This window comes from Larus michahellis, chromosome 15, assembly GCF_964199755.1.
Source record: "Larus michahellis chromosome 15, bLarMic1.1, whole genome shotgun sequence".
Lineage (NCBI taxonomy): Eukaryota > Metazoa > Chordata > Aves > Charadriiformes > Laridae > Larus > Larus michahellis.
In genome coordinates this window covers 14,053,821-14,076,264 of record NC_133910.1, presented here as the reverse complement: position 1 = coordinate 14,076,264, position 22,444 = coordinate 14,053,821, and the positions used below count along the sequence as shown (strand labels likewise).

At 53.9% G+C, this 22,444-nt stretch overlaps 2 protein-coding genes across 2 annotated transcripts; both read left to right on the top strand.

Moving 5' to 3' along the window:
* The first annotated feature begins 841 nt into the window (after positions 1 to 841).
* On the top strand, positions 842 to 10,366 carry PRDM12 (PR/SET domain 12). The gene is made up of 5 exons (XM_074608682.1): positions 842 to 1,134; positions 2,033 to 2,223; positions 3,284 to 3,439; positions 7,654 to 7,765; positions 8,708 to 10,366. Exons 1-5 carry the CDS (start codon positions 921 to 923, stop codon positions 9,088 to 9,090), a joined length of 1,056 nt encoding a protein of 351 aa, XP_074464783.1. The 5' UTR covers positions 842 to 920; the 3' UTR covers positions 9,091 to 10,366.
* Positions 10,367 to 11,294: 928 nt separating this feature from the next.
* Positions 11,295 to 16,247, top strand: EXOSC2 (exosome component 2). The gene is made up of 9 exons (XM_074608804.1): positions 11,295 to 11,523; positions 11,609 to 11,710; positions 11,837 to 11,882; positions 12,515 to 12,604; positions 12,937 to 13,002; positions 13,133 to 13,201; positions 14,063 to 14,239; positions 14,409 to 14,537; positions 15,426 to 16,247. Exons 1-9 carry the CDS (start codon positions 11,399 to 11,401, stop codon positions 15,504 to 15,506), a joined length of 885 nt encoding a protein of 294 aa, XP_074464905.1. The 5' UTR covers positions 11,295 to 11,398; the 3' UTR covers positions 15,507 to 16,247.
* Positions 16,248 to 22,444: the final 6,197 nt, after the last annotated feature.

The following is a 22,444-nucleotide window of genomic DNA, read 5'->3' as shown; positions in this document are numbered from 1 at the left end:
CAGGACACGGTGGCCATTGCGGGGAGGCGGGGGATCCACTCCGGCCTCTTCCACCCGCGAGTACAATTCCCGGCCTGTTCCCACCTTCCCCTGGGAAATGCGACGGGGATGCTTGTTTGGGGACCGGACCTGGGCCCAAACGGACACCAGCCCCGGGGGCGCGTTCCCCCCCGCTCTGTGCCTGGGGACCCTCCGCGGGATTTGGGGGGCAGCGCCGGTTCCTCCCGGCTCTTCTCAGGGCCGCCGGTACCGACCCGCCGGGCCGGGGATGCAGGAGGGGAGCGGGGAGCCGCGGCGGCTCGGAACCCACCGGGGGAGCCCCGGCCCGTTCCGCCGGGGCCGCGGGGGCCAAATGCCACCGAGCAGCGGGGACTGGAGGCCTCGGGGCCGCCTATTTCGTTGTAGCGAACAGCGGCCGCAAAGCGCCGCGTTTCGTCCCCAAAACGAGCGCGGGGCCCGGGCGGGGCGCGGGGCCGGGCCGTACCCTGCCCGAGGGTGCGCCCCGTCTGTGGGGCGCCGCCGTGGGCATTTCTGCCGGTTTCGTTGCTTTTTCGCCCTGGCCGGGGGCAGGTGCCCGGGTTTGCCTTTGCCTGGGCATGCGGGGGGCTGAATCGGTGCTTGTGTATATACGTGTGTGTGTGTGTGTTGTGTGTGTGCTCGCCGTGTCCCTCCCTCCCTCCAGCCACCCCACCCCCGGGAGGGGAGGGAAGGAGGGGAGAGGCGGGGGGGGGGGCTCCGACGGCTCGCCTCGCTCCGGCAGCCCCAGTCTCTCCGCCAACGTCAGGGAGGTCATTAATAACCAATTAGGAGGGTCAATGAAGCTCATATATAGCCGGGCGGGAGCCGCCGAGCCGCACGGAGCCCGGCCCGCCGCCCGCGCCCCGCCGAGCCCGGCCCGCCCCGCCCGCCGCCTCGCCCCCATGATGGGCTCGGTGCTGCCCGCCGAAGCCCTGGTGCTCAAGCCTGGGCTGAAGCCCCCCGGGCTCTCGCTGGCCGAGGTGATCACCTCCGACATCCTGCACAGCTTCCTCTACGGCCGCTGGAGAAACGTCCTGGGCGAGCAGCTCTTCGAGGAGAAGAGCAGCCCCAAGACCGCCTTCACGGCCGAGGTCCTGGCTCAGTCCTTCTCCGGAGGTGAGTGGCGGCACCCAGGACGCCCCCGTATCCCCCTCCTTCCCCCCGGACCCCTCCATCAGCCCCAGGACGGGCCCCCGGTGCCCGGCGGCGGGATGCGGCTCCCGGCGCCCCGCTCTCCCCAGGCGTGTAATAGCAGTTGACTGGGGAAGAAGGGCTTTAAATTCATTTGGTTAACTTGGGCTTGACCTGAGAAAGTTCCCACTTAAACCGCGGGCTGGGGGGGGGGGGGGGCCGGGGCCGGGGCCGCCCCGCATTCAGCCGCCCGGGACAATATCTTTTCTCTCGCCCCGGCATCGCCGGGGCGTCCCGGCTCCCTTTTCCCCCTCTCGGATTTCTGTTCCTCTCTTAATTTACCATGAAGGCTAATTCCATTTCCATTCACGATATGTCAACCATCTCATCTCCCCATTTTGTAAGAGGAATTCCTGGGCCCTTTTAAACAAGCCCTTGCGCCATTCATGCACAATGTACCGCTACAGCATTCCTAAAGGACTAATGAATTTAGAATTAGCAATTTCTTTCTAGTTGAGTTTAATGAATGCAGATCACTTTAACAGCATGACAAATTGCTGGATGGGCCGAAATAGACACCATTTAACCCCCTTTCTCAGCCCCGCTCCCTCGCCCAGCCCGGGCTGCTTTTCCCAGGTACCTCCTCGAAGCCCCGGGGGGGACCTTGTACCGCTTTGTAGGAACCCGGTTGGGCGTTTAAAAGGCTCAGCCCCGGGGATTTGGGCTGGGGCCGGCCAGGGGTCCCCGCTGCCCTCCCACTGTTCCCCGGGCACCCCAGCCCTTCCCCGCCGCCAGCCCGGGGAGCGGGGGGGCGGGAGAGGGGCGGCGGGGGGGTCGGCGCGGCGGCGGGTCCCTTTTCCGAGCCCTGTCCCGCCGCCCGCAGAGGTGCAGAAGCTGTCCAGCCTGGTGCTGCCCTCGGAAGTGATCATCGCCCAGAGCTCCATCCCCGGGGAAGGGCTCGGCATCTTCTCCAAGACCTGGATCAAGGCCGGCACCGAGATGGGACCCTTCACCGGCAGGGTCATCTCGCCGGAGCATGTGGACCTGTGCAAGAACAACAACCTCATGTGGGAGGTAACGATACCCCCCTTCCCCCGTACGCCCAGCCCTGGCTGGCCCGGGGGGAGACAGGGACGGGGTGCCAGGGTCCGGGGGCTTTGTCCTGTGCTTGTGTGCCGTCAGGCACCCTCCCTGTGCCTCAGTTTCCCTGTTCATGCAATGATCCAGCTTCCTCCAGGGCAGGTGGTTTAGGAGACCCTTAGGACAGGAGATGGACAAGGCTTCTTCATCCCTCGGGGTGCAGCCAGCTCTCGGAGGAGCCCTGAAATGCTGTTGCTCATGTCCCATGCAGCAGGATCAAACCCTGCCCTTCCCCGTCGTGGTGAAACCCCCAGCTGGCCTGTGCTGTGCTCGGTGGGCAAAACCAGCTCTGCCCCGTGTCCCCCGATTTGTCCCTGCCCCGGTGCCATTAACCCTGAGTGAAGCCACAGGATTTGGTGAGGATCTGAGCTGCCAGGACATTGTGCATTAACGCCCTGTTCACAGAGGGGGTTTTCCCCTTTGTTTTATTTTTTATATTCACTGAGTGTCAGACTTGCACTTTTTGATTATTATTAATTATTCCTTATTATAATAATAATTTTATGCCTAATAGAAACTTGCCTCACCTTTCCTGCCACCCTGCAAAGTATCTTCCCCCGAGGGCCAGGTCTGGCAGGCACCTTCCTCCTGCACCCAGGGATGCCCTGGCTCCTGCGGGCAGCTGCAAGATGCTCAACAGCCCTGTGGGGCTGAGCTGCTGGTGGGGCTCTGCCGGGAGGGGAAATTGAGGCAGGCAGTTGGGCTATCTGGGTGGGCATGGGCTGGAGAGGCCAGCCGTCCTTCCTCCCGCCCCCCCAGCAAGAGTAAGGTGTCCTTCCTCAGCCCCGCGGTGGGTGTGTAGTCCAGCATCGTGAGCAGGAGGGGTTCCGGCAGCTCCCGTCTGCAGGCAGCGGCTCCTGGCAGGGTCTCAGCCCCGAGGCTGTGCTGGCTTTGAGCTTGTCCCTGGCCGGGGACTTCATCCCAGAGACAGGAGGTGGAGGGGCTCAGTCTATCGTGTGCAGCATCGCTACCAACTGCTCTCTCCCCCTCCCAGGTCTTCAACGAAGATGGCACGGTGCGGTACTTCATCGATGCCAGCCAGGAGGACCACCGCAGCTGGATGACCTACATCAAATGTGCACGGAATGAGCAGGAGCAGAACCTGGAAGTGGTTCAGATCGGGAACAGCATCTTCTACAAGGCCATTGAGGTAAGCGAGGCCGGGAGGCAGCTGGGCAGCTGCAGGAGGGGAGCAGGGTGCTGGGACCCCCCCACCCCACAGATCCCCCCCTTTGTTCTTTGGGCTGTTGCTGGGGTGTCTGTGTGAGCGCAGGGCGCTTTGCTGTCCCCGGCACCCAGACCCACTGGGACAGGTAGGCACCGCAGGGAATGGCCATTGCACGGGCTTCAGAGAGCAGCGAAGGCTCCTTTTCCTCTCGGTCCCCCTTCGGTGGTCTCATGGGGTGACGTGTGCTGAGCAGAGGGAGAGCAAACACCACCCAAGCTTGTTTCGGGGTGCAAAGTGTGAAAAGAGCTGCAATCCTGGCTCAGCTGGGGCTTTGGGCAGGAGCAGGGTTTTGATGCTCTCTTGAAAAATGGGATTTTGTTCCGAACCTACTTCTCTGTAGCAGGGAAAAGCTTGGCGGGGTTTCTGTGAAACCCAGGCACTGAGTGCAGGCTGCGCCTGACCCTGCACAGGTTTCACCCAGGGGTCGCAAGCGGCTCTAGCTGTAAATGGAGCGGAGTGGAGGATGGGGGCTGCGGGAGGCAGGCGGTCAGGGAGCCGCAGGGCAGGCAGGGTGCGGTGCTGGAGCAGCCGTTCCTTGGGCTGTCCGCAGCGGGGCCGTGGGGAAGGGCTCCATCCCGCCCTGCTCATCCTCGCGCTCCCATAGAAAGCGCTGGTGGGTGCTGGACCGGCGGGGGAGCAGGGACAGCTGCTGGGTCCCAGGAACATCCCAGGGCACAGGCTGAGGTGCTGCGGGGTGGAGGCTGGAGATACCTCCACCCCACAGCTCCCCGCGGGAGATGCTGGGATGGAGGTTGGTGTCCACTCTCTGGCAGCTACATGCACACAAGTCACGCAGTGCCACCCGTGTGACAGTGGGGACCAGCCCTGCTTGTGTACAGTGTCCCCATAACCCAATGCTGTTGCAGGTGGAGGAAGGTGGTATCTTGGGGACATGTAGCTTAGAGTCACAGGAGGGAACATCTCCCGTTCCACCCCAGGCCAGCGCTGCGGGATCATCCATCTCCAGTATCAGGTCCAGAGTCCTGGATGCTCAGGACCGTGGGCTCCTGTGGCTGCTCGCAGCTGGGAGAGGGTTTTAGCTGGGAAAGAGTGTGAGTGCCCACTGCTTTGGTGGGCAAGGGCAGCCGCCCAGGTCTGGCTGGGCTCCTGCGCTGGCTTATGGAGGAGCAGATGCTCAAGTGTTCCACAGCACAGCACCACGGCCCAACCCTGCATTGGGCCAGCATCAAGGCTGGGTTTGGGATTGCCGTAGAGGGATGGGAGAGGCAAGTGGGTGGGTAAGAAGAGAACGGGTATTTTCTGCTGCTGCGGGAGAGTCCCGTGTACCTCCTCAGGGCTCTGCTGCCTGTCCCCGTCCAGCACATGAGCCCCGAGCATGGCTGTGCTGCTCTCCCTGTTCTGGACACCCCTCCGTAGGCTTCGGCTGCACCCGGTTTTAAGACCTGATGTTCTTGTAGGCGGCTGCTCTGACAGCAGCTTAGTTGCTTTGTGTTACTGTTCTTAAATTATGCAAAGAAGTAAAATAATTCCAGGTAATCGTGGTGTAATTAGGAATACACACCTTGTGTGTGCACAGACGATGGGGCAGGTGAGATGATATTTGGGGAGGTGCATGTAGAGGCCCTGTACAATCACGGTCAATCTGCAGGCTTGGTCCCAGGGCTGAAGCAGCAAGCGCCAGAGCAGGATGAGTTTAATTCCCTCGGCAGAAGCAGGAAAGTTGAAATGTTGAGGGCAATGAACCCCCAGTGATGGGGGGGTGAATGTGGGGATGTGGGGTGCCTGCTGTCACACTGCAGCTGTTCCCTGGTCACGGTGGTGCTCCTGCTCCCACTGCCGCTGGGTCGACATTGGGTGCCTCCGTTCCAGGAGGAGCAGAAGGGGCCGGAGCTTTCTGTGTGACAGTGTGAGAAAGGGAAGCAAGGAGTGTGTGAGGAGCTGGGTCACAACTGGGCACGACAGGTCGAGGATCTGCATCTTTCGTGGGCTCCCCATTCCAACCCGTGCCACATGCCTGCAAGGCACATGTGCATGCACACACACACATGCAGTCCGAAACCGATGGCTTGTTCAAACTCATTGTGGTTTGTGCACCCAACAAGGAAAGGAAAAGCGAGAGAGGATTTTCCTTTTGTGGTTCTCTCTCTGCTCATTAATCCCCCAGCACGGAGTCACAGGCACACGAATGCAGCATCTCGGACCCGCGCGAGCTCCCCCCTTGTTACCCACCGCCTTGTCGCCTTCCTTACCACAAATCCTGGACCGAGAGCTCAGCATCAGCCCGAGACCAGCTGGAGCAGCGCAATCTCAGGCAGGATACGCAAACACGGATCTGGCCATAGCGGTGCCCTCTCTCAGCAGCACACACGTCCATGCATGGGCATTGCCACCCTCCGTCCCCTGCGCAGCCTCCTGCCCTGCGCCCGCTGCATCCTCCCCTCCCCGGTGGGTACCACGAGCTGCCTGGCCCCTGTCGCTCTGCACCCACCTCTGCTGCACTATCCATCACCCCAGTGCAATATTTCTTTGGATGCATTTCTCACCTACCCACCAAAAAAATCAGATTTATTTGCTGCTTTTTTTGCTATTTGCCTTTAACATTTTCATGTGTTTTGCCCGTTCCCGCCCTTACTTGCTAGTTTGTTTTTCCCCATCCTCCTCAGCAATTCCAAGTTGCTGCCACTGGAAAATAAAGTGAGGGCAGCGAGTTTTGGCCTTTGATCTGAAGGCCACGAGATTCCTGGGGGGCAATTTAAATTGCTTTGGGGTAATATGCACATGAGCACTCACATGCTACTGGCACAGATGCTCCAGCAGAATAAAACATGCATGCACACACATATGCACACATGCAATGTGTTTTATCCTTTTGGCGATATTTTATTTTATTTGCTTGTATTAAAAATAACTCATTTTCTGTTAAGAGAAAATGACACTAAGAAACGGCATCAATTTGGGATGCAAAATGATATTGGCTTCCCCTGCCTCCCAAATTCCTACTCCGCAGCCCCAGTGAGGTCTTTATGCAGATGGACATTTAAACTTACGAAGTCAAATTCCCACTGCTTTCAGGTGCTTAAAATTAGGCACATTTTCAGCACTCAGGTGATCTAACTTATGATCTTTTTCATGTGGATGATGCTTTTCTTGGACTACTCTGTGTATTGAAAGCCAGCCTCTGAAAGTAGGGACTTTTGCATTTCTAAATTAGGTTTTTAACATTAGGGACCCGCAAAGGGATGATGTTATTAGCGTTGCCTGAACCGGTGTGAGAGCATCTGTCTTCCCAGCCACGGCTGCTTCACACAGGGAGGCTTGAACGGCGTTTCCTGGCTGCTGGCTCCGGCCGCCCCGGCAGAGCAGGAGCATAATGGGAACAACAGGGGCAGGAGAAGTGCCATCAGTTCAGGGAAAGAGGAGTTTGGTTGGTGCAAAAGCCCTTCCCTGCCCCTATAGATCTCCTTGGGCTGTTGCAGGCGCTGTGGCTTTGGTGTGGGATGTAGGCAGCATCTTGCACCTGAGCCATGCTCTTCTATACACAGCCCCTGAGCTCTCCCCCCGATCCTCGGGCTGACAAGCCCTTTGCTGGCACATCTGCATTTCCACCTGCTAAAAGAAGCCCCGGCGGCATCGGGTGGGAGATGCTGCCTGTGCCCTACAGCAGCAGGGTGCTGACGGCTCCATCCAGAGCCGAAACGCTCTGCAGGAGCACTGAGCTGCAGCTCCATGTCACTGCTCCCCGCTTTGGTCTCTGTCACTTGTGCCTCGCTGCAGTTCATGGGTCACAAATGGCTTATTTCTCTGTGTCTCTGGGTGCCGCCCTGTCCTTGTCTCCCCGAGCTGAGAAACTCCGGGTCCAGACACCGCAGCTCCATCTGTGTGCTCTGTAGCTGCATTTTGCCTGTCACCTTGTTTGTGGCCCAGCAGGGAGACCCCGCTGCAGGTTTGTGTTGGTGGTGGATGGTGCTGAGCCGTGCCATCACCTCCAGCGCTGCAGCCTGTGCCGTGCCGTGCCTGCCCAGGGGGTGCTGGGGACTGCTGGCAGGTCCCAGATATCAGTAGGGGTCAGCAGGAGATGCGGTATGGCCAGGGCAGGCCTGAAGCGACCAGCTGAGGATGCGCAAGGAGCCGTTCCCTGTCCCCTCCAACACCCCCATCTGTATCTCTCTCTCTAGATGATTCCTCCGGACCAAGAGCTGCTGGTCTGGTATGGGAACTCCCACAACACCTTCCTGGGCATCCCGGGTGTGCCGGGGCTGGAAGAGGAGCAGAAGAAGAACAAACATGGTAGGTAACATTGGAAACAGCCATGGGCGTAGCATCCCTGCCCGTTCTCCGTTCACCCGTTCAGCTCTGAGGGCATGGGGTGGGCACGGGGCAGGTACACCCCAGGGGATATGTCAGATCCCCCAGCCCTCTGGGGACAAACCCAGGGACTATGAGACAGATCTATACAGCTTGAGCAGGTCCCCAGTAACTTGGGAGGTCGCCTCCATGACGGTTTGCCCACGGCTATTGCTGGTGTGGTGGCCAGCAGCTGCTGCCCAATGCAGCCGGGCAGGGAGGAGGAGGGCAGGTGTGCGAGCGGGAGGAAGACAGCCCCAATGCACTGCAAAACTCCGAGTGGATGCAGCTGCCTATGTCCCCACTCCGCATTTAACAGATCTTACCTCAAATCACCATCGCAGGAGGCTTGTTTCTCCCTCATCTTTCACTCCCTGCTTGTCTTGGTGGTTCCCCGAGGCACTCCACTGTGGAGGAGGGCAGATGAGGGGATTTTTTGGGGGGAAACGTGACCATGGCAGGCAGCAGAGCTCTTGGGCACTTTTGGTGATGCTGTACTCACAGCCAGACCCCACCTGTGCTCTTCTGAGCAAGCCGGGTCACAGGCCAGTGAGGCAGGGGAGGATGCTGGGACCAGTGCAGGGACAGCCTGGGGCTGTGAGGAGCTCGGGCTGGAGACAAGGGCAGCGTGGCTGTGAGTTCCTGGGTCGCCTCGAGTGCTCCCCCTCACCTAAATTTGAGTGAGCCTGTTCCCAGCTCTGGCCACATCCCAAATCCTGAAGTCCCAGCCTGCGACCCCAGTCTGCCCGGGATGGGCATCCTCAGCGGGCAGAGGAGCCAGTGAGTGGGCACGGGGTGGGCATTTAGGGCAGTCAGCACCTTGGGGGCTCGGGGATGCGGTGCTGTGCCGGAGGGCAGTGCCTTACTGTCCCCTGTTGTCTCCAGAGGACTTCCACGCAGTGGAGACGGGGGCCAGCACGACGGGGCGCATGCGCTGCGTCATCTGCCACCGCGGCTTCAACTCCCGCAGCAACCTGCGCTCCCACATGCGCATCCACACCCTGGACAAGCCCTTCGTGTGCCGCTTCTGCAACCGCCGCTTCAGCCAGTCCTCCACCCTCCGCAATCACGTCCGCTTGCACACCGGCGAGCGTCCCTACAAGTGCCAGGTTTGCCAAAGTGCCTACTCCCAGCTCGCCGGGCTGCGGGCGCACCAGAAAAGCGCCCGCCATCGGCCCCCCAACGCCTCCCTGCAGGCTCACTCGCCGGCCCTGCCTGTGCCCCACCCCGCCTCGCTGGCCCACCACATCCCCACCATGGTGCTGTGAAGCCCCGCAATGGGTTTTTGGACAGTGAAGACTGGTGTTGAGACATGCAATGAACTGGGGTGGGGGGTTGGTCCTTGGCAGAGCTGGGGGGCAGAGGCAGGGGCTGCTTTGTGTGTTGAAGTGTGTGGGGTTGCTGGTTTATTTTTGGGGCATCGCCGTTTGCGTGGGGTTCGGCAGGCTGTGTGGAGACCGGGGGGTGGACACCCGCTTCTCCCCTCAGCTCTGCAAGATCCCGGTGCAGCTGCACCATGCTCCCCAGGGACATGTGGTGTAGGGGGGTGCTGCTGGTCCCCAGGCTGGCAGGAGGAGAGAGAGGGGTGAGGGAACACAGCGGGACATCTGGCGGGGGTTTGCCAGCGCACAAGGGGAGGGCTGGGGCAGCCGAAAAGCTGGGCCTGGGTGAGTCACGCCTGGGTTTTACAGATAATTTGATGGAAAGAAATATTGCTCTTCTCCCTCCTCCTCTGCTCCAGCGAGTGTCCAGCTGAGACATGTGCCCCGTTGAGAGGCTGGCACAGCCCTGTCACGGGCAGCCTGTCCATGCCTCTTTACACCAGGGGCAGCTTTGGCCCTGGTGGCTCATTCCAAGGGACACATTTCCCTCCTCGGGAGCCCTGATTTAGAAAATGATCCCATTTTTCCCCCCAAATCCCCTCGTCTGCCCTCCTCCAGCCTGAGCCGTGTGGTGGGGTTTGCCCAATGCCTCCTGAGCAATGCCACGGGCAGAGGGGACAGGCCACAAGCCACGGTGACGCCCCCAGCACGACATGCCAGCTGGAAATGCCCATGCATGGGCAGGTTTTGTGGGGGGCCCATCGCTCTCCGTCGCTCCCCGCAGCCGTGAGGAATGGAACACTTCGGCTGTTGCTTCTCCTGGCCTCTGGGGACAGAGAAACCCCGTCCCTGGGCCAGCTCTGTCCCCAAGGACAAGTCTAGGCGCCCTCTGGAGTCCTGCCACACGCGAGAGGAGGGCTGTGTATCATAAAGCTTAAAAGAAGGTATTCTAATATTAATTATAAGTCTAAGATGTATAAAGTTCTCACAAACTGTGTTTTACTTCCAGAAAAAAAAAAAAAAAAACAAAAACAACTGTCACTTTAACTTTGTAAATATTTATGTAAACATTATTTACAAAACTTTGATATTATATATTATTTGATTGTATATGTACACAGTGTAAATACATTTGTACCTCTCTCTTGTATTCTAAATAAAAATTACTTGGAACATTTATCATTTAGAAGATGGATAGTTTGGAGGTCTTTATTTTGCTGTGTGCCGGGGGAAGGATGTAGCAGCTGAGAGGAGTGAGTGTTTGGAGTAGCACAAGGTGAATAAAGAGATGTAGCATCGTCTGCTGGACCAAACTGGTTCAGCTGGGAAGAGGAAAGATCAGCTTTGGGAAAAAACAAGCCCTTTTGCAGGTCTGGAGGAGAAGGGGCGAGGGCAGGAGAGGGTGGTATTGGCCTGGTACCTCCCTGCCTCCAGGTAAAGGAGCGAGGGGCGAATTCCTCGTCCCTTGGAGATGTTTAAGCCAAGTCTCTGATTGAAGTGACAGCTGCTGATATCCTTTGATATCTTCCATGGATTAATGGTCGTCCTTCAGCTGTGATGGGCTACAGGTCTTGCTTGAAAGAATAACATTTGATTTTGGTCCCGAGGAAGCAAAGCGTTCACTGAAGGTCATCGCCGGCTTCTTTTTCCAGGCTAGTCTGCCTGTCCGTCCTTTGGCAACCAGATTGCGTTTTGCATGGCATCCTAAGGACCCCCGCAACGTAGGTATTAACTGGTGTTTCCTCCTTTTGAGCTACAAACAACTTTTCTTGCATTGCGCATTTCGGAGATCAGCAGAAGGCAAGTTTGTGATGAGTGACTCTCTGCTGTATTTTCTCAGCAGCTCTGAGAGCCTAACTTCTGTTTGAATTAAATGAATAAAAATTCCACACAAACGCATTATTTGCAACAGCTTTGCCAGGGGAAGGGGTAAATTCCTCGTCCCTCCGAGATGTTTAAGCCCAGCCTGAGCGCCGTCTTGCCGTACGCCCCCCGGTACTGAGGCACCTTGCCCACACTAAACATGGCCGCTCTCTCCCTTTGGATCCCAAAGCAGTGAAGCCCACGACTCCCTTTCCTGCCAGGAACCAAAATGGCCGTCCGGCAGCCTCACCACCCCCCCCCTTCCCATCACCGCCGCCCTCACTCAAAATGGCGGCGCCGGCGCTTCAGGCCCCTTCTCGCCAGCAGCCAAGATGGCGGGCGGAAGGCGCCTGCAGAGGGGCCCGCCGGCGCCCCGCCGCCCGCACTCAAGATGGCGGCTGTCAGCATGCGGCTGCCGGTGGCCCGCAAAGCTGTGGTGCCGAGCGCGCCCCGGGGTGGCGAGAAGCACCTGGTGGCGCCGGGGGACACGATCACCACGGACACGGGATACATGAGGTAGGGGCAGCGGCGGAGGGGAGGCGGCGGGGCGGGTCGGCGGGGCCGACCTCGGGTTCTCTTCAGGCGGCCACTCTCTGCGCAGGGGCCACGGCACCTACGTGGAGGAGGAGAAGCTCATCGCCTCGGTGGCCGGCGCCGTGGAGAGGGTGAACAAGCTGGTGTGCGTCAAAGCGCTGAAGACCAGGTGAGCCTGGGCCACCTTGCCTGTGCGAGGAGGGTGAATGCGTCCGTCTGCGCCGGGCGAGGACTGGGCCGTGCTCTGGGGAGTATGAGGCGTTTGACGGGCTGCGCTCTCTTGTCCCGCTGACAGGTACAACGGCGAAGTCGGCGATATCGTGGTCGGGAGGATCACAGAGGTAACGTGCATGGAGGAGGAGGAGGAAGAGGGTGGCCTGCTGTCTGGCCGCTGGGCCTGTGTGTCCCGGTCCAATCTGGAGCGCTTATGGCCTTCCTAAAAGCACGTTGGTGTCCTGGCACGGTGGCACTGCCAGCGCGGGGGGGTTAAACTGGATGGTGCTCCCTACAACTTGCTCCCTACAACTCCCTGAAAGGAGGGGGTAGCCGGGGGGGTCAATCCCTTCTCCCAAGGAACAGGCGATGGGACAAGAGGAAACGGCCTCAAATTGTGCTAGGGGAGGTTTAGATTGGACATTAGGAAAAAATTTTCCACTGAAAGGGTTATCAAGCCTTGGAACAGGCCGCCCGGGGAAGTGGTTGAGTTGCCATGCCTAGAGGTATTTAAAAGATGTGGTACTGAGGGACGTGGTTTACTGGTAGCGTGGCAGTGCTGGGTTAGTGGTTGGAATTGATCATCTTAAAGGTCTCTTCCAGCCAGAACAACTCTATGATTCTAGGCTGGAAGCAGTCAGCAGAGCTGCCTCCTCCGGCAGGCTCGGATGGCTGCAGGACCTCCCACCCCGCTGAAGAGCTTCTGATCATTTGTTGAGCCTATATCAACAGGTACTTGTTTTTTTTTTTTCTTCTCCAGGTGCAGCAGAAACGATGGAAAGTGGAAACCAACTCCAGGCTAGATTCGGTCTTGTTGCTGTCCTCTATGAATTTACCTGGTGGGGAACTGGTGAGTGTGGCTCACGCAGAGCAGTGCCAGAGCCCTGTCGTCTTCTGTTTCCATGGCAGAAGCTGGGAAGCTCTGGAGCCCTTCCCACAGCTGGCACAAGGGCTGTGTTGGGTTTTGTGGGTGGGTCTGTAGTGCTCTGATATCTTTAACTCTCAGCGTTATTTGGACATAAACACTTCAGTGTTCTAAAGGTGTGCTAGTCTGCCTGATTGTCCTTTGGTGACAGATGACACTTTCCATGGCATCCTAAGCCGCCCCCCCGCAATGTAGGTATTAACTGGTGTTTCCTCATTCTGAGCTATATGTAACTTTTCTTGCACTGCCCATTTCAGAGAAGGAGATCAGCAGAAGATGAGCTTGCGATGAGGGACTATCTGCAGGAAGGGGACCTCATCAGTGTATCCTTCCACTGCTGGCACTTGGACAACAGAGCCGAGGGCTTGGGGGAGAGCAGCCGGACCTCGGCCAGCCTCGGCTGGTGGCACTGGGCAGCGTTAGGGATCTTGTTTCCTTAAGTGGCACTGACAGGCAGAGGTGCAGTCTGTATTTTCTGATGGGGCTGTGTCACTGCACACCCGGAGTCTGAAATATGGGAAGGTAAGTTGTTCAGAAGTACTCGGTCTTGGCCTAATTCTATTCCAGTTGACTTGTATAAGGCCTTTTGGAGGGATTTTTAAGAAAAAAGCTCTGGAGTAGAGCAGGATGTTGTTATAACCCATTCCTGCAGGTTAGGAAGAATCCTAGCTCCTGTGTGGGAGCACTGAGCAGAGTTTCCCCAAAGCAGACGAAGTGCCCTTGAGTTGCCCTTTGAGCTTCTCTCCTCTTCCTCTGTCCACAATTACAGCCTGCGAGTCCCGTTTCCCCCAGTAGCCGCCTGGGAATTAAACCCTGGGGAGAAAAACCTTCTGACTCAGACTTCATCACTCCTCTTCTGCAGGCCATTGCCCCTGTGACTGTTTTCTCTCTCCGAGGCTCTATTTTGGCCTTTACGCAGTTGGCATTTATCTCTGGTTTTGGGCATTGAAATAAGCCAAGGGGCCGTTGGAGCGTAGGCTGCAGTTTGGGATTACCAGACCAAGGGTATTAGCGCTTAAAAGATGAAAGTGAAGTGTGCTTATTGCACGAAGGGTGAAGGACAGCAACTGGATTAAGAGGGAAAGTGTTCTGCTAAATTGGGTCTCTCGCTCATTTTTCTGCAGGGATGGTTGATGTGTAGTTACGATCAAGGTATTATTAACATTTGTGCTAAGCACTTAGAGCATTCTTCATCTTCAAAGGACTGCACAGGCATTGGCTAAGCCTCCCAGCGCTCCCAGAGGCAGGCAGGTTTTATATTCACTGTTTCTCAGGAAAAGGTGTTAAAATTGACTGGTTCCTAGACCAGGAGTGGCGTGCGTGTCGGTGACATGATGTTCTCTATGGTGGCTCATGGTCTAAGTCTTCTTGTCTCCTCGTCAGCTTGGCCAGGGTGTGCTTGTTCAGGTCTCGCCTTCCCTTGTGAAACGCCAGAAGACTCACTTCCACGACTTGCCCTGTGGTGCATCCGTGATCCTCGGCAACAATGGTTTCATCTGGATCTACCCAACTCCAGAGCAGAAAGATGAAGAGGCAGGGGGCTTCACCACCAACTTGGAGGTGAGGGATCAAGGAAGATGAACTTTCTACCAACAATGTTTTGTTGATCTAAGAGTCAGAGGCACACGAATAATCTCAGAATTTCAAGATTTGGAATTAGGTTCATTTTTTACAGTAGGCTTGCATTGTTTCCACGTATATTCATCTCTTTTCCTCTGTCCTTCCTCAGCCAGTTCCCTTGTCTGACCGGGAGGTGATCTCACGGCTCCGAAACTGCATTGTGGCTCTGGTTACTCAGCAGTTGATGCTCTTTGACACCAGCATCTTGTATTGCTATGAAGCATCCCTTCCTCATCAGGTACAGACACCAGCGTTTGCTTTGTTCCACAGTGTGGGGAGGGAATGGAAAGGCGGCATTGGTTGCTGCTGAAGTCAGTGAATTGGGTGGTGGGGCTTCCTTTTGGCTTTCCAGAGCATTCCATAGTAAGTGACAGTATGAACTTCCCCCTTCTGCATAACATAAATTGCCCTGCACATCTTCAGGGATGGTTTGAAGGGTTCTGCCTCTGGCAAAGTCCAACTATGACTTTAGAGAAATAGGTCTGTTTTTTGACAGATGTTGTGTATCCCTTGCTGGGATTATGGACCTTCTGTGATCCCTGTGAAAGCAGAGTAAAATTTGGGATTGCGTGAGGGTACGGTGCACTTTAAGAACAATGAAAAGCAAGTGTCATGTATTCTACAGAAACCAGTCTACTGTTTATATCCGCATCCCGCACTACTGGAAGGCTCCCTCAATTTAAGTTCTTGCTGTACAGCTTTTCTCTGTAATTTCCATCAGCACAATCACTGGCAATTCTTTTCTCATAAACAGATAAGATCTGAATTATCTTTTTTCATTCACAGTGGCTTTCATTCACAGCCAGCTCAGCTAGATGGGATGTTCTTTTAAACTATACTTCTGTTTAAGTCATCTCTCTCCTTCCCAAATACGAGTGTGTGTCCTTCAGGAGAGGTTAGGAGTTGCCAAAGCATCTCCTTTGATTTCTTATGGTCTCTGTAAGAATTCCTAACTCTGTCAAAGTTGGCTTTGCCTTGGACCCTCTGCCATGATAGTCTTGTTTGATCACAACCCTCTAAACTCACTTGCTGTTCATTGTTGTGTGTCAGGGACCCTTGTCCCCACAGAGCGTGCATTAGTAGTAGTTGCGTTTTGGTGCCAATGTTACTCCTCTTTCCACTGCAGATCAAGGACATTCTCAAACCAGAGGTGATGGAGGAGATCGTTCTGGAAACCCGACAGAGATTGCTGGATCTGGAGGGATAGCACACGTGGCCAGCAGCAGTCATTTCAAGTCCCAGCATGGCAGCTTTTGATTCTCAGTATTTTTTTTCCCCCAGTGTTCTCATCCCAAATATTCATTCCACGCTTCAGAAACCACCAAAATTCCTCATTTTAACTCCTAGGATACCTCCTGATCCCTTTTAGTACAATAGTATTAAATAGTACTGGAGTACAATAGCCTTTTAGCGCAGCAGCCTGAAAAATTGATATCCGACCTTTATGAAGATGCAGGTGGAGCTGGGACATACCTCATAGCACTTGTTGCTGTGTCTAGTGCCCCTGAAGTTTGTGCAGAATGATAGGGGATGGGGATGGGATGTGTTTTGTGATGGCTCTCTCTCCCTAAAGTCTTTCTAAATGGTTTTGATTTTCCTTTACTGTGATACAGATCTGCCAGTCTGTCCTGACGGAGAGCTCTTGTTTTCCTCTTTAAGACTGCAGATCACAGGTACAAGTCTGGAGGTCAGGAGTATCCACACCCTTGCTAACCGCATTTTGGGTCTGGCTGTTCATGGCTTATATGTCTCAAGGGTATGAGATTGGATGTGGCATGATGTGGGTGTCCACATAAGCCAGGAGCCATGGGTGAGCAGTGCCTTCCCAGTCTGTGTGCATCCTGCTGGTCCCTTTTTTATGCGGTGAGCTTCTCTGAGGAGGCTCCATTCTTGTTTTCTATTAAATATTTTACATTTCAATAAATTTTTGAAACAGATCGGTCCTTCAGGAGTGTGTGTGTTAGCTTGTCTTTCTCTAGAATGAATTGGATCTAGCTTGAGACAATGTGGTTCGCTCAAGTTTCCTTGTGCCAGGACACTCAGAACAGTTGCAATGTCCTGTTATCTCCTCTTCAGCTGTTGCTCCTCATCCCATTCAAGCAGGACTTGACCTTCCTCTTCAGCGTATCTTCTGTGCAGAGTTCCTCTGTCAGTAGATTGCCTAGCATTGTTCACTGTGTCGCTCTCATCATTACTTCCCCGCAGGATCCCATGGAGAGGTGAGTTGTGCAGCAGCTGTGTCTGGGGGATGACAGGGAGACCAGTATGATACTGGTGGAGCCAGACATTGGCAGTCAGTCACTTGCCTTCTCTGTATGGAATGGATGTGATGCTTTCCTTAGAACATCCTCTCGGATCTCTGGTGCTATATTAGAGCTGTTTGTGTGATACGTATGTATTGTGTGTATATATTGTATTTGTATTGTATTAGAGCTCCTTGCACTACAGTGCTGTAATTCTTAAAAAGGGTGAAAAAGCAAAATGTCCGCCCTAATTGTCCCTGAATCTAATTCTAACATTGCAAATTCTCATGCTTGCCCCAGGCAAAAGGAAAAGTTCTTTGCTCAATCTTTTCCTGGGAACTAGAAATACCCCGCGTTACTTCTCATCTAATTGAGACTGCTCTGCTTGCGGTCCAGAGTAAGCACTAGGTGGCAGCTTTGGATCGTGTTTGTGGTATTTACCTTCCCCAGCAGCTCTGCATCATTGCCCTGCCAAATAGCAAAGGCTGGAAGTCTGCCACCAGCGCTGCTACTGAAATACTAGAGCATTATGGAGCTCAGTGACTAAGGACAAGCAAGGACATGGCTAATCCATTCTGCTGCTGCACAACTCCAACTTCTGCCCGTGCTGCATCTGTAAAATAGTGCTTAACTTCTTGGGGATACTGATGGAATGCTCCACACAAGACCCGGGAATTGTTATTTTTGAGTTTTATGAGGATTCCTTAATAAGTGTTGCAACAATCGCATCCTCAAGATGGCTTGGGAAATTTGAAAACTGAAGCTTGATGGTGATGCTCTCTGTCATTTCGTTAGTGGCCAGCCCAGGCCAAGCCACGACACTGTGCATGAGGCCAGCAGCAGCATTATCCCTATTCGTGTGGACTGGAACAGTGCAAAAAGGCTAAAAGCTTTAGCAACCTCTCCATCTTTTAATTAGAAAAGTACCTCTTTTTTTCCCTACTCAATTGCTGGAGTTTAGCAGCTGTTTATCTTATTACCATATGGGGAGATTCAGGGATTTCTGCTGTGAAGCTTCTAGGTATAAGCAGATTTTGGTTATACAAGCAATAAGATAAAGTATCTGATGTCCCTCTTTTTTAAAGCATTTTTGAAGGGTGATGGAGAGGTCTGCGTTTAATCCAGTAGATCTCTGCATCTCTGTCACTTAAACAACTCTGCCAGTCAAAGGGCGAAGGGGTGAAGAGACTGTACTTCACTCCCACCTAGAGAGCTTGGGTATCTGGAAATGGTTCTGCTGAACCGCTACACGAATGCAAAATGCTTCTTTGTCCTCAGCCAACCTCTCTGCAGGCATCTAACGGGTCAGAAAGGGGTTGGGGGGGTTATGAGGGTCTTGAAAGCGCCGTTGGTAATGTGGTGGAAACATGCTGAGTAAGTGTGCTCTGGAGGTGGTTAATTTAGAGCTGGGTCATGCTGGTGGGTACAAAGCATGAGCTGTCAGACCTGCAAGGTGAGACAGTGCCACGTTCTTATAACACAGATCTTAGGAAGAGGTGCTGGTGTCTGTGCAGCAGGCTGGGTGGGCTGCACAGCTGAGTTGTTATATTTTTATTTTTTTTTCCTTTTCCTCTCTCTTATTTTTTCTTGTTCTTTTTTTTTGGTCTACGTAGCAATCTTTAAAACTGTGGTCTATTTCCAGGTTTCTTATGCTAGCCCTCTGTCCCCACTGTGAACTTTTTTTGGTTATTTATGCTCAATAAATGAGTATACAACCTGAAAAACAATGAGCTCAAGATCTGGACTGCTTCATCTCTGAGCTTTCCAATTCCTCCTGCTTGCTACAGCATTCCTGATATTTTGGCCTTGGGGATGTACTAAACGGGGGACAGCGTGTGACTCATCCAGTTCCTGTGCTCCTGAATAACTGGCACTTTTATTTCTAAGCCTGAGAACAAGAGCACCAGCTGGTAAGGTTTGGTTATGGATTTTTTTCTGATGTGTGGGGGCAACTGAAGGTCCCAGTATTTTCCTCCCTGGCCACGAGGGGTCATTGCCATTCTTTGCAAATTCAGCCAGGGCTTTGCTAAGCCCAGACCTCAATTCTGTAACAAGGCCTTGGCAAGGAGACTGCTGGTGGTTCCTGCAGCCCCATCAAGCACGGCTTTGCAAGCCAGCAGGTAGTGAGAGATGAGAGTGACAACCTTGTGTGGGGAGGCAGAAACTTCCTGAGCAGTTTCAAAGGTGTCTAAGAAAGTTACTGGGCCAGCTGCCACTTGCTTTTGATTTGGCTGAATCCCTGTGACTTTTTGCTCTCTTGGCAAATGTCGAGGGCCACCAGTGCTCATCCATCTCGGAAGCAACTGGATGTACTCACAGTTCCCATATGGAGAGGTTTCAAGTATCACTGTTCAGTCATGACTCACAATATGGCAAATTACTTTTCCCCAGTGCTCAGCAGAGATGAGCGAGGAGACACACCAAGTCTGGAGGGGGCTCTTGCATCTCGGGTAGGTGGGGGAGCCAGGCCCCCTTTTTCCATAGGCAGGTCTGCATGGGAGTATGGGCAGGCTATAGACAAAATGCTTTTGGATTGGGAAGTGCTCAAGATGTAAAGGAGGACCCCAGCAAAAGCAGTGTCCTCTTGAATTCTTGAAATAGTCTGTGGGGTTTTGCTCTCTTGAATTCTTGATGTAGTCTGTGGGATTTTCCTCGTCAACTTCTAAGCAGGAGGAATGAAAAGGAAGAAATTATGGCTTCTCTTGTTTAAGAACAAAACCAGAGCCTGAAGCCAGGTGGGAAAAACCTAATAAGTGTTCATTTTCATATGGGGAACTAAAATGCCCATGCAAGCATTAAAACAGCTTAGACCAGCTTGATTTCTTTGGTCACCAGTGTCTTGACGGCATGGAGCCTGTTTATAAACCAGCTGTAGCTCCTGCCTGTGCTCTTACTCTGGGGAGAATACATGGCACAGACGTGCTTGAAAGTGGAGCTGGTAAATAGTTCCCTTGCTGGTGAGTGCTGCCTGCAGAAATGAGAACACAAAATCACTTGTCTGTAGAAATAACTTTCCTGTTTCTTGGTGGCAGTGTTTGATTCATGTACTAATATGAAGAACGTCAACCCCTCCCTTTACTCCCTGTATTAGCCATTGGGGTTTTAAGTTTGTGCTAATGGGTTATTAATCCAATTACTGCTGCTTATTACGCTACTTCTGCATCATCCATGTGCAGTTTTCCTGTTCAGTTGAGGTGAATGGTATAAAGACGAAGCTTTGAGCAGACCCTAGAAGATACTGAAACCCCACTGAGATTATAGGCAGTCTTGAAACACTTGTCTCATGTTCCTGAGGATCCTGCTAATTAATATGCTAAGGTTTCTTATTTGGTAAAGAGGTTGAAGCTTTAAGATACTGTTATGGAGCAGGTGGAGGAAACTCACTGCAGCTGTCGGGTGTAACAACCCACTCTTAACTGAAGGTAAACAAAAAAAGTATTGAAATTTATTTTATGAAATATATGGGATGTACACAGGCTACATGCATGGCTCGATTGAAAGAAACAGTCTGTAGACTTTTTTTAATTTATTCTGCATTCACACAATCTTTCTGTCTTCCCTAATAATTTCTGAATCCACTGGGCAACTTCAAGTTTGTTAACGTGAGACAATCACATTGATAAAATCTGGCAGCAGGGTAGGGGACAGAAAATATAATACCCTTCAGGAAGGAAAAGAGCAGATACCTTGCTATGATATTTGGGAGTGACCAGCTGGCCCGTCTGCCTGTGCATAGCCCCAGATTAACTACAGCACTGCTTTGGGAAACAGGAAATGCTTTTGGAGCAACTACTGAGTGGAAAGAGGTTGGGGACTGCTGGCGAAGAACCTGCCTCACTTTGCTGCTTATGATTGCAGAGCATCAGAAAGAATACCTGACTGTTGACCTGAATGATAAATTCACCCAGTCTGTTAAATAAAAAGCAAGTACATTCATCTGCGTAGATCTCAGGTGAGGCAGGGAGAAGCGTATATACAGTCTGTGTAGTCCAGAATACAAGTCCTGCTTATTTGCAATTACCCTTGTGTATTTTGGTCAAGGTCTTCCGAATATCACGGAATATGAGTCTTCTGGAGTTCACTCTGCTTCAGCCCTGCCATGATAGATTATCTAGGATGCTCCAGTCAGATCCAGAAGGGAATAACTTTTTCGGTAAAGGATGGTTGGTATTGTTTTTTTATAACAAACTTTCTCTCAGGCTGCTCAGCCTGTGTTGACAGCCAGCTTTGTTTCCTCAATTTTTTTCAGTCCGTGGGAGCTGAGCGGGGGGTTAGATCACTGCAGCGAGAAGCTTGATCTCCATTACTGAGATAAACCTGGAGAAATTCTGCTGAGTTCAAGAGATGTGACCCTGGATTTGTCTCAGCATAATGTACCAGAATTTCTTTCTCCTGCGTGTGTATAGCACAAACAGCTTCAGTACCTGCAATTCGAGTCATTGATGGAGAAATGCAACAGAAATTGGTTTGGGATCAGTCTCCCAGCTAAGAATTAGTGATGTAGGAGCAGCCTGCCAGAGCCGAGGTGGAGGATCCTGTAGGGCCATATGAGCTGCTACATTTCAGATGCTGTTGTTGGAAGATAAAAAAATACACACCTGCCAGGGACCTTGAATATGGCGTAGGAGACGTAGAGTATGTTTGGATTTGTCACAAGGGAGGAGTCGGTATAAACAAGCTGCTCTGTGTCCAGATGGTTCCCCTGAGCAGGAGGCTACTGCACAAAATTGCATTTGTGTGTTCTCCTGTTGTCGAGTGGGAGCAACCGCAGACCTTTGACCAAAACACCCTGACCCCAAGCTGCTGCCTCAACCCTCTTCTATTCCCAAGGTGAACTGGGGAACGTATGAGGAACTAAGTATCTTCAGCATCACCAGCTGTGCTCTTTAGCTCAGGGAACACTTACGCTGGGCGTCTAAGGGCACCACAGTGAGGGCTGAAGAGTTTGGGGTTTTAACTTCATCTTTGTACAAATGGTGCACAAAAGTAGATCAATAAAATATTTATTGTCACATTCATTAGCCTCTAGGGCTGGTTTTGGTATGAAGTTCTCCGTATGTTCCGACAGCATTAGTGAGGAAGGGAAGTCCTTTGTGCAAGCAGCGTGACCCATCCCTGTCTGTGGAAAAACTGATGGTTGCCCGCACAGGGGACCCACCGAGGATCTCTTCTTCCCTGTCCATCTCTGCAGGAAATGCGTGGTCCAGAGCTGGCCATGGCCCTGGACACCTGTGTGCAGGAGGGGTCTTGAGCTGCCTTGCGGGCCAGCGAGCTCTTGTTGTCGGATCTAGGGGAAAATAGCTTGGGTAGCCCTTGCAAAGGGTAAGGGATTCCGCATGAGCTTTCTGGGCCCTTGGCTAGCATTTGATAGTGATTTTATACTAGCAAATCCCTCTTCCACCTGTCATTTCTGCCATCTTCCCCTTCACCCCGCTCCCCTTCGTTTCCCTCCTCTTTCCCTTCGTGCCCTCATCGTCCCCTCAGGCCCCTTCACTGCACCCCCATTTCCCTCACGGTTTCACCCTGGAGGCACCATCGTGTCCCCCAGCCCCCTGCTCCCCCATCCTCCCCCCGTTCCCCTCACAGCTCGCCCCTCGACGCCTCCTCGTGGCTCCCTTCACCCCCCCATTCTCCTCACAGTCCCGCCCTAACCCCTGCTCGATCCCTCATCCCCCTCAGAGGTTCCCCCCCATCTCCTCAGGGGCTTCCCCCTCGGAACCGCCCCGGCTCCCCTCACGCCCCGTTTCCCCTGGGCCGCCCCTTCCCCGCCCGGCAGGTTTCCCGTCATGGCGGCGGGCGCGGGGCCCGCCCGGGGCCGACAGCGGGCCGGGGCCGCAGCCGGGCCGGGCGGGAGGCGGGGGCGGTGGAGGAGGAGGGGCCGGAAGGGGATGTGACCGCCCGC

Excerpts from the sequence above, each read along its gene's own strand:
- PRDM12 (XM_074608682.1), top strand. The coding sequence starts at position 921 with ATGATGGGCTCGGTGCTGCCCGCCGAAGCCCTGGTGCTCAAGCCTGGG. Across the intron at positions 3,440-7,653 it reads TCTTCTACAAGGCCATTGAG|ATGATTCCTCCGGACCAAGA; the intron begins GTAAGCGAGGCC and ends CTCTCTCTCTAG. Across the intron at positions 7,766-8,707 it reads GCAGAAGAAGAACAAACATG|AGGACTTCCACGCAGTGGAG; the intron begins GTAGGTAACATT and ends TGTTGTCTCCAG.
- EXOSC2 (XM_074608804.1), top strand. The coding sequence starts at position 11,399 with ATGGCGGCTGTCAGCATGCGGCTGCCGGTGGCCCGCAAAGCTGTGGTG. Across the intron at positions 13,202-14,062 it reads GGAGTCTGAAATATGGGAAG|CTTGGCCAGGGTGTGCTTGT; the intron begins GTAAGTTGTTCA and ends TCTCCTCGTCAG. Across the intron at positions 14,240-14,408 it reads GCTTCACCACCAACTTGGAG|CCAGTTCCCTTGTCTGACCG; the intron begins GTGAGGGATCAA and ends GTCCTTCCTCAG.